Source organism: Colobus angolensis, unplaced genomic scaffold (genome assembly GCF_000951035.1).
Source record: "Colobus angolensis palliatus isolate OR3802 unplaced genomic scaffold, Cang.pa_1.0 Scaffold407, whole genome shotgun sequence".
Lineage (NCBI taxonomy): Eukaryota > Metazoa > Chordata > Mammalia > Primates > Cercopithecidae > Colobus > Colobus angolensis.
The window spans coordinates 530,798-541,950 of NW_012117455.1; the positions used below are offsets into that span (position 1 = coordinate 530,798).

Here is an 11,153-nt window from a genome sequence, read left to right on the forward strand (position 1 = left end):
AGAGTTTACTCATTACTATTTTGTTTCTTCAAAGCAAAGAGAAAAAAATATTTTAACAAAACTCTGTTTTAAATGTTGGCTTCTGAGTTGAAATTAAATGCCATCTTACTAAAATAATACTGAATTCTAAACACCATTTTGTACGGTCTATAAAAACACCTCATATAAATAGTTGCTTCTGAAACTTGGCTGGGTTGAAGGATTATGTGGGTCTTTCAGGAATTGTGGCGGTGCATTTATACTACTGAAGCGAGTGGGTTTTCAGTGTGTGTGCGCGCGCCAGTGTCAAAATCAACCCCCTAGGGAGAACTACGTATTTCTAACTTTCACCGTGGAAGAAAGAAACTGACTTTGGTGCAAATCATGACATGTTCAAGTTCAGCTCATGCCTGTGAGTTTCTATTTTGTATCTCATGGTCTTGGATCCAGGGGAGGGTGACAAGTTCACAGGCTTTGCCTGGTGGCTTTCTGTTGTGAGTTGTGTGCTGAAGGTATAGTGTCTCCTCCTAATAAATCCACTCCCGTTCCACAGTCTACAATGGCTCCACCAACCCATAGGGAGTGGTCTTTCCTCTGTACAGCAAGAATCATAGTACATCAAAATGTCTTTTATTTGAGACACAAAAATGCAAAATTGCTGAGATATCAAACATTTCCCGATCAGCTACAATACTGCCACTATGTACAAAAGATCTGATGATAAATGTGCACACATATAAAAATACAGTATGCATTACCTATGTACAGTACATGTGCAAAATGTATGGCATTCAAACATGACATGGAATTGATTTCAGGGGTGCAAACAGCAAATACAAAGGCATCATGGTTTTTCTTTTAAAAAACAACATAAAGGCAATACATGAATGGACCCCCGATTGCCATAATTTTGTGTTGATTAAACGAGTGCTTTAGCAAGCAGGGCTCTGCAGATTGGTATCTTTCTCCTTTTTTTCATAAAGTGAGATGCTAAGACATAATGTGACAATGAAAAGAAGAAGAGAAACACCTATCACATTGCATTTCTACTGCAAGCAAGAAAAGAAGAAAACTAATTTCTACATAGAAAAAAAACTTTGTATTACTACTGAATGTTATTCTTAAACCAACGAAACGACTCTATGCTATTTTACATGAAAACAATAGAGAAATATCTACATCTTTGTGAAAATAATAACCTTAGATGGATAATACCTTTTTGGGACTGATTTTTGAGATCTCATTAGTCTCAAATTTTAAATAAAAAGTGCCTCCTTTTGGCAAATACTTGGCAATGCCTTTGGTTCCTTTAAAGCAAGTTTGCATTACTATTGGGTTACTTGAGGTCAAGTACTTTTGGTAGATACTAAACCCTTTCCTAAATGCTTCTTCTTCCTACCAAATTAGCAAGATTCCTTACAGCATCACGTAGAGAGGTAATTGTTATGACTTTCAGTATTCTATAAACTTTGTTAAAGCTTTGTCTTAGTAGTTGGCATAAAGCTCTGTTAAACACTATAGATGTGATGATATCTCTGATATTTGATTCCCGACAGCACCTTGTAGATCTGAGATTGCCATCTTATTGTCACAAAACTGTGACATCACAGAGCAAAGTGTTTGCATGGAGGGTAAGAGCTCTTCTGTAAACATGTGCAGCTTTTCGAACTGTAGGCCTTCCATGAAAGATTTCAGGTAGAAACCCTTTGTAATGATGTGTTTCCTTGGATACTGCAAGAAAGGGTGAATGCGGAAAAAACACGGACCTGCTTATTGCCATGCAGACAGAGTCACTTTACAAATAAAAATGTAGCTCAGAGAGACTGCTGAATGAGCAAGTTATTGAAGGTTTGAACCAGGAAAGAAAATTACTACCTCTTAGTTGTTTTCCAGTTTTGACTGAAATCACTTAAAAGATGAGTTGAAATGCAGTTAGGATGCTCTCCAGATACACACTGATGCACTTGTAAGCTATGTTCCTTGAAAAACCTGGCCTTCCAGTTAATGTTCTTTGACGAGTTTGGGCTAGTTTCGTGGCCTCTAGGGCGGTGGGGCGGTGTGTATGGGTATTCTGTTGTCACTATTCAACATTCATGTGTAAAGCAGCGGATACTGAAAAATGGAGAGTTACTTGTGAATTTGGTTACATTGACACATGTTGCTCTGCTGGTAGACACTGAATAGCTGTTCTCTTTACATTTCTCTAAAAAGTCCCCAGCGGTACCATGAGCTCCCCACCCAGGTGACAGCCAGGACTTCTGTGAGGCTAGCAGCAGGTGGGTGCATGGAAGCTGGTGAGGATGTATACTGAAATGTGGGCTTCTCACGAATATTTTAAGCCCTGCCAAAGTGCTTTACCACGTCTCTAAGGCCAAGTCCATTTGAGGACAGTAAAGGGACTATCCCATCACTTGTGGGGACAGCCGTTTTGTCAACTGCTATGGCTGAGTTCAGCCTGGGAATTCTGAAAGGACTCTGAAGAAAGTTATGCTGCCTGGAATGATCTGGGGCTGAGGGTCCAGGAAGCCTGAGTCAGCTCTGGTGACAAAATAGGTAGTGCGCTCCTGAGCCATCACTCAGGGTATGCTGACTGCACAGTTCAGAGGTGCTATCTCATTGCTATGACTTTGCCTTCCACAGGCAGCAGCTTGCAGGCAACACCACCCTGCCTTTGCCACTGTTTCCAAACAGCGCTGAAAGCCGGAAAGTGTCAGTTACATGGATCACAGAACCATGCGGCTTTTGAGAAGGAAATTTAAATAAGATCTCTTTAGAATTACAAAAATATTCATATGAAACAAACACAATAGTATCTAAGCAAGAAATTCCACAAATTCAGAATACATCTATGTACAATTATGTGGCAATATTATACAGTAGATTGCACATTTCAGGAAAACCACGAGAACGTGAACCACTGACACTGTCCTGTGAGGTTTCCCAATAGATGCGCTGCTGAAATGCACAAGATGACCACATACCCCTAGACTTTCAAAGACTTGACAGAAGTTTTGGTATAACTTTTTAAATTCATCCCACCCCCAGTAGGATGATCTGATTATCTACATACAGCAGAAAGGTAAGGCTGACACGACTGTGTTTTGAGAACGTGCAGGAAAGTAAGATGGGGATGTGAGAGAATGCCTTCCGAGGAGTTACTTTCTTGGCAGTATGACACTTTGCAATATGATACCCAACAGTACCACTGCTTAAACCACACACGTGCATAATGAAAATTCAACTGGCGACTTTGACTTGTGCTGTAACGGCTGGGACACTAACCTAAACAACAACAACCAGTCTGTAGTCAACATCCACCCTTTCTCACTGCACTCACCATCACGTGCACTGAGTCGGGTCAGAGGGCCTTGTTCACAGGGCCTCATCTTTGGTCATGTCACATGAGTGTGGGCTCACAGCGTGTCCTCACTCTGACCTGGAACATGCAGTGGAGATCCTGGAGAGCAGCACTTGTGTCACAGGTGCCTGGCTGGTGACTTAAGCCAGGAGAGAGGAGGGTCAAGTGGAATGGTGCAAGTGGAGTGGCTTGCAGAATTAATGGGCTAGAGACGCCTTGCCTTTTTAAAAATGAAATACTGGTTTATAAAGGCTGAAACACATATGTGAAGTGGGGACTTTAGCAATTCATAGTCAAGAGAGTAGGCTAATGAGATAGCACTTTTTTTGCACTGCACTGTGTATTTTTGGAGAGCAACCTTCCTGTGGCATGTTTCAAACCCTATTTTAAAAAGCAATAAAGGGACCAGAGAGCTAGAAAACTTATCTATACAATTCAGGATTATGGAAATATAAAGTTATTCAACGAGAGTCAATGGCACTAGTGTTCGGTTACCTCCTACAGTCCCACTGATATTTGGTGCTAATTTAATAAGCCATTCAAATCTGAATGAAGAAGATGCTCAGGGTCTAAGTATGGACCTGATAAGCCCAGACAGAAACCCTCAGCAAAAACACTGTGGCCAAGAACTGTAAGAAAAATACTTTCCCAAGTAAATAGCCTGGCCCTGGAGACAGGCCCCTCTCAATGGAACTGAGTCGAGGATTCACAGAACATCTAGTGTGGTAAACCCTTGTAGGGCTTGGTCAAATGACGGTGTTCTGGTTAACAGAGAGTTACTGTATCCCATGCGTTGGTTTACCAATTTCTGAACACTTAAACTATTCATCACAGACTGCACTGAGCACAGTGGCCACTGCCTTGAACCGCCTGGAAGGCACATGAGCACTGTTAGTGCCTTTGAGTCAGGAAGTGCCAGTGAGCAGAGGGCTTCAGCGTGCTTGTGCTGGAAAAGCAGACTTTTGTTACACGTAGTAAAATTTATAAACCACACACACACAAATCAGAAATAAGATCAGCTCTTAGGCAAAACACAAACCCAGAAATGATTCACAAATTCTTTCCAAGTAACGGGTCAGGCTGCCTCTTGCATGTCAGTATGGAACATTTACCATTTTGTGACCCAGGGGAACCAACCTGACCCGAGGGTTTACACAAGGGTGAGGTGGAGAGCACAATATTATTACTTAAGAAAAACCTCCATGCTTTTTTGGTAGATTTCAGTTTTTTGTTATTTACATTTTGTCATATACCTCAATGACTAGCTTGAAATAATCCTGTGATAGTTGGCATTTTAGAAAATTCTTAAGAAATGACTTGACTTAACAAATACGTAATAACTGTTTTCTATATAAAAACACTAATAAAGCCTCCAGTTTTTCAATCTTAGGCTTGACAATATAGTGAGAGCTCTGGTAGAACATCCAGTTACAAGCCTGTAAAATGATAACCAGGGTTAGAGACAGAAGAAAGAGGGCCAGGGCGGGGACCTGGAGGCCCACCTCATGGCACAGTCTGACCTGTACTCATCATGGGAATGTCCTGGGTAGATGACAGACCTTTCCCTTACCTTCCATTCATCTAACTCACCAGCTCAGAAAGATATTTCATGCTAAAGCCTTTTCTTGGTTCTTTGAGATGGGTCTGGTTACCTGAAAGTTAGTCAGCAATTCTTTAAATAGAGAAATGCACGTGGCTCAAGTACTCTAGAAATATTCGAGCTATTAAAAAAGTAGGACCTTGGATACCCATTTTCTTACCCCAATGTAGGCTGTACATATCACAATGTTAGAGCATACATAAAAATGTCTAATATATACATTAAAATCAATCTAACCAACCCAGAAGGTTGCTAATAGAATTTTCAGTGTTATCAGTATACCTGGACTTCTGACAGTATTTTGTAGGTATCTTCTGTTTATGGTGAAAGATCTTGCATTTAAATTTAAATTTGGAAATACAAAGTACAATTCCAAAAATCACAAAATAAACTACAACATTAAAAAAAACCACAGGTTTCTGAATAGAACCAAAAGTCTTTAGCCGGAAGCTGTCACTGAACCGGCCAGGGCTCTCTACTGCCTTTGACCTCCGCTGTGTCTTGGGCCTGGGCTCCGGCCATCTCTAGGAAGTACCAAGTGCAGTGACCTCTCACCTCCCTCGCATCAGCCTCAGTTTTTGAGTGGAGCTGTCTGCCTTTTATTTAGGGTCTTAAAGTGATCAGAGAGATTTAAATGTAGTTAATTACCAGAATCCTAACGTCACTGCTGCATATATTATTCCTCTTTGTTTTTTATGTAAAGGTACTTTTCATTCTTGACTGAACTCTAGAGAAACAGATGAGTCGTCTTTGACTGGTGTGTTTTTCAGAAGGCCCTGTGCTATATTAAACTGTAGAAATTCACTACTGAACACAATGAAATGTTTTCAATCTTGGGTTCCAGGCTATGACCTTCCACCTATTCTTTCTGTGACAACATATTTTGATTGCAACAATGCAACTATAGATCTATCTCTAAAAACTGACCTTTTAGAATCTTCATGTTCTTAAACCTCATCAACTCTCAGATAAGAAATCTGTGACGTTAGTCCCATGGTAGTGGTAGGTCCTGTGGGTCTAGAAAGTCGGCGGAGAACATGCTCGGGGTGGTGGTGCTGAGAGGAGTGAGTCCTGAAGAGGAGTTGGGCATGGTAATGTCCAACCACTCCATGTTGTCCAAGTTTGAGTCTGACAGGTCGAGAGACAGACAGGGAGTACCTGCAGCAAACTGGGTCTCGGAAGTCTCCATGGGTGAGTGTGAATGGTCCAGCATACCTGAGTGACTCAGCAGGTCATTCTGGAGGTCCTCGATCAGAGAGAAGGGCTCTCTGTCTTCACTGCTGCTTTGTAATGGAGCAATTTCATTGGCTGAGGGTAAAGTTCCATCCAAGAAAGCTTCTAGTTGGTTCTCTAAGCTGGCAGATAAACTGCCCATAGGTTCTAAAGATACAGGTGGTGCCATTTGGACTTGGGGTGGTGGCCGGGACACCACTGTATTCACTGGCATTGTGGTGATGCTGGCTGTCACTGGTCTCATTTTGGAAATAGGAGAAGGTTCTTCTTTTATGGGGAGGGAGATCTCTGTGTAAAATAAATGAAGTAATTAGTAACTAAAGATTTATTACTACTTAAAAATTTTTATTAATTACTAGGACAGTTACTTTACTATTATGCGATTCCTTCTACGCACGTCCATCTTAGAAGTAGGAAGAGAATGCTATTGGTCAGGTACAATCCTTGACAACCTTTAGGATGATGGATCATTTTAGTTAAATAGATAAACATAAAAGTTTATTACATTCTTTTTTATTGTAAATTTAGTCAGCAGACTGTCTAAGCAAGGCCAGTTTATTACATTCTGATATGCTTTAAATTCTTTTCAGTAAGACTAAGCATTAAAAGCAGTTATATCTCACTAGATAGGAATCAATGGTTTCAGATTATTTTATCTTTGAGTCCTTATTTTGTCACTTAAAGTTTTAAGATAGGGCTCATATCATCCTATGAATCTATCTATAGCAGCATGATACTCCTAATATAAATGTTGAAATGTACATCCTGAGTTTGTGCTGAGACATGAAGTACATCCTCAGTGTTATGAAAGAGGTAATTCTATTCTTTTTTCCTTTTTTTTTCTTTTTTATCATTACAGTTGGACTGGGTATCCAATTTAGCCAAGTGCGTTCTGTGTAAAGTTCTGATATACAATGGCATTTGATTTCATTTCTGAATTAAAGCTAACACATGGTCCCTCTGATCCTTTTCTTTTAAGGTGAGGTGGATCACTTGATTATTTCTTTCACTTTTTGGTCTTGTTTTCTGAGTTTATATAAAATTTTGATTTGGCAAATGTCTTTATTATGTGTTATTCCCTGCCAGATCAAGTAGCAAATTAACAGACCATCTTCTATAAACACTAGTGTTCACTAAACAGATACACTAGGAAAAATAAATTTAATTAACAATAGCTCTTAAAGCTCAATGATTGGTATGTACAAATGGCTGGGAGAAGGAACTTAAAATTTGATTCTTATAAATGAATTGTCAACTGTGTGTACTGCATTTATTGTTGAATGGTTTGTTACTTTTAATTATCAGTAGTCATCTCTTAAGTGTAATCTAAGTAACTAGTCTTTTTATTTTTGTTATTTTTTTGAGATGGAGTCTTGCACTGTTGCCAAGGCTGGCTGGAGTGCAGTGGCATGATCTCAGTTCACTGCAGCCTCTGCCCCTGGGTTCTGGTGATTCTCCTGCCTCTTAGCCTCCTGAGTAGCTGGATTACAGGTGCCCTCCACAGTGCTCAGCTAATTTTTGTATTTTTAGTTTCACCATGTTGGCCAGGCTGGTTTTGAACTCCTGACCTCAGGTGAGTTGCTTGCCTTGGCCTCCCAAAGTGTTGGGATTACAGGCAGGTCCAGGCACAGTGTCACTAGTAACTAGTCTTATAACTAACTATATAAAACTCGGTTCTCATTATTACTGATGTTAGTAGACAATAAGATGAAATAATATACTTATTAGATACCTTATCATAAAAAAAATCCCATTTAGAAAATAGCTTGACTGTTTGTGTCACATTTTAATTTCCAAGTTTAAGGCGCCTGCCACCACATCTGGCTAATTTTTGTATTTTTAGTAGAGACAAGGTTTCATCATGTTGGCCAGGCTGGTCTTGAACTCCTGACCTCAAGTGATCCACCTGCCTCAGGCTCCCAAAGTGCTGGGATTATAGGCGTAAGTCACTGGGGTTGGCTAGCTTAAATTATTTTTGTAAGGCCAATATAATTCTTAGCAAAAAATACTATTGGCGTTATGTAGAGCTGTAGTCAAGTATCAATTCTCTATGTCAACGTCAACTTCAGTGTCAAATGATACATGCTATAAATGGAGAACTTCTGATCACTATTTGAAAATTCAAATAAAACTCCTTTCATCAGGGTAATTTTAAGACTACTCTAAATATGCAAATACTATCCAGGATTTTTTTTTTAAATATTGATTTTTATACTTATTTTTAAAGATATGTAAGCTGAGGCAACAATATCCTTATTCTTTTTGTGGCTAATGTCCCTTTTAAATAAAGATGATATAAATCTAAGATTTCATATTATATTGTAGAAAATGCTTTAGCATTGACTTTGAATTTTAAGAAAGATACTGGAGCTCATGCTAGGTAGCTTGATGTCACATAATTAAGGTAGTATTGGAATGTTTTCATCCCATTACAAAGACATACACATGGAACAAGTTTTGAAGCTTTCCAACATGGAATTTAAATCTGGTTCTGCTTTGCTATCTTGTCTTTGTTTTTCAGCAGGCATCTATCTGTGGATAAATCTCACCTTGTATTATTGTTTTAAGCTATCACAGTTCACTGCAGCCTTGACCTCCTGGGCTCCAGCAATCTTTCTACCTCAACTCCCTAGCAGCTGGGACCCCAGGGGTGTGGCACTATACCCTGTTCATTTTAAAAATTTTTTGTAGAGACGAGGTCTCATTATGTTTCCTAGGCTGGTCTTGAACTCCTGGGCTCAGATTCCCAAAGTGCTGGGATTACAGATGTGAGCCACCACGCCTGGCCATAAGTTCTTTTAATGGCCTATATTTAACAGATTTTAAAACAGTAAATTCAGTCAGAAGAACACATTTCTCAGTATCTAAAGATAAGCTATGAGTGCTTAAGAAAAGTTTTCATGTACTTGTGTTAAGAGATGCCTTCCTGTGAGGATCTGATGTGACTTTTGACTTACCTCCACTCTTAATGAGGATATCAAAGAGGTCATCCATCTGCTGACTGTGTGCGTTGGAAATCTACAATGAAGCAGAGTACAAATTAGGTTTCTTTCATACAAACCTGGAAGCATTATACAATGAGGAGTCCTAAGGGACTTTCTAGACGATTTAGTTCTAATCTATCATGTGATAATTTTGAAAACACTGAGGTCACCTGAGAAGTTAAGCCATTTACCCAAGCTGTACACCTGGTTAGTTGACACAGCAAGAACAGGGCTAGTCAGTACCCAGCTCCACCGACTTCTATGCTTCCCTTTTTTTTCTATCACTGAATTGCATTTTGAGAGGCCTCTAATACCTTATTTTAAAAGTGTCTTTATTCATTTGTATTTAGGTAAAAATTTGTATAGGTGATCATACTACATATATTTGTTTAGCTCTTATTGAGATTTACCTGACATACAGTAAGGTGCACTTATGTAAAGCATACAATTTGATATGTTTTGACATATAAATATACCCATGAAACCATCAACAAAATCAAGATAATGAACATATCCATTGCCCCTAAAGTTTCCTCATCCCCTCATCCCTAGGCAACCCCCAGATCTGCCTGCTTTCACTATGGATTAGTTTTATATGGGTGGATTCGTACTGTGTGTACTTTCTTGGTGGTAGGGGAAGGACTAGCTTCTTTCATCCAGCATAATTATTCTGAGATTTATGCATCTTGTAGTGTGTACCACAGGAACAGCTCATTTTTTTTTTGGTTGCGTGGTATTGCATTGTATGGAAATGATAGCAGTTTATTTATTCATTGACTTGTGGATGGACATTTGGGTTTCCAGTTTTTGGCTATTACAAAAAAGTTGTGAACATTTGTGTACAGGTCCTTGTATAGACATGTGTTTTCTTTTCTCTTGGGTAATTAAGAGTGGAATGACTGGATCACAGGATAGGTATCGGTTTAACATTTGAAGAAATGTCCAAACTGTTTTCCAAAGTAACTGTTCCATTTTATATTCCCACCCTCAGTATATGGTATAAGATTTCTAGTTGTTCTTCATTCTCACCAATACTTTGTAGGGTCAGTCTTTTCAATTTTAGATATTCCATTAGGTGTGTAGTGGTATTGCACTGGGGTTTTAATTTACATTTCCCTAATGACTAATGATGTTGAACATCTTTTCTAGTGCTTATTTGCCATCCACTTACCTTTGGGAAAATGTATGTTCAAATCTTCTGACTACTGCAGATTTCTTCTGCTTGCTGTTTGCATGGTCTATCTTTTTCCAACACATTTGCTTTCAATGTGTCTTTGTATTTAAAGTATGCTTCTTGGAGATACATGCGTTAGTTATCTATTGATATATTATAAATTATACCAAAACATAATGGCTTAAAATTATTATGTCACAGTTTTGTGGGTCAGGAATGGTTTTGATGGGTGGTTCTGGCTTTGGGTCTTTCATGAGGTTGCAGCCAAGACGTTGGTTAGGTTACTGTCAACCGTAGGAGTGGCTGGGGAATGCCCTCGACTGGCAAGTTAGTGCTGGCCATTGACGGGAGGCCTCAGTGCCTCTCCATGTGAGCCTCTCCAGATGGCTGCTGACATGTCCACATGGCATGACAGCTGGCTTTTCCAGAGTGAGCAATCCAGGGGAGAGCAAGGAAGAAGGGGCATGCCTTCTATGACAGTCTCTGGCGTCACACACCATCACCTCTACCAATTCTGTTTGTTAGAAGTGAGTCGCTAAATCCAACCCAGGGAGGAATGTCAAAGAATTTGCAGACATATCTTAAAATTGCACACAGTTGAGTATGGCTTTTATATCCATTCTGACAATTTTTTGCATTTTAATTGAATTGTTTAGTCATATATGTTATAATTACTGACATGGTTAAGTTTGGGTTTACTATTTTATATTTGTCTTCTATTCATCCTATCTAGTTTTTTTTTTTTTTTTGTTATCCTGTTCTTCCTGTTCTCCTAAAAAAAAAAATTCACATTTGCAATTTTTAAATCATTTCAATATAATGAGT

The 11,153-nt window shown here is 39.2% G+C and overlaps 1 protein-coding gene across 4 annotated transcripts in view; it reads right to left on the bottom strand.

Moving 5' to 3' along the window:
• Positions 1-587: 587 nt before the first annotated feature.
• Positions 588-11,153, bottom strand: part of MKL2 (MKL/myocardin-like 2) — a 193,014-nt gene continuing 182,448 nt past the window's right edge. For all 4 annotated transcript variants that reach the window (XM_011956024.1, XM_011956020.1, XM_011956021.1 and 1 more), the window contains 2 exons: positions 9,128-9,188; positions 588-6,458 (listed from right to left, as the gene is read on the bottom strand). In XM_011956024.1, the coding sequence (XP_011811414.1) occupies positions 5,923-6,458; positions 9,128-9,188 (597 nt within the window). In that variant the 3' untranslated portion in view covers positions 588-5,922. The remainder of the gene's footprint in view (positions 6,459-9,127; positions 9,189-11,153) is intronic.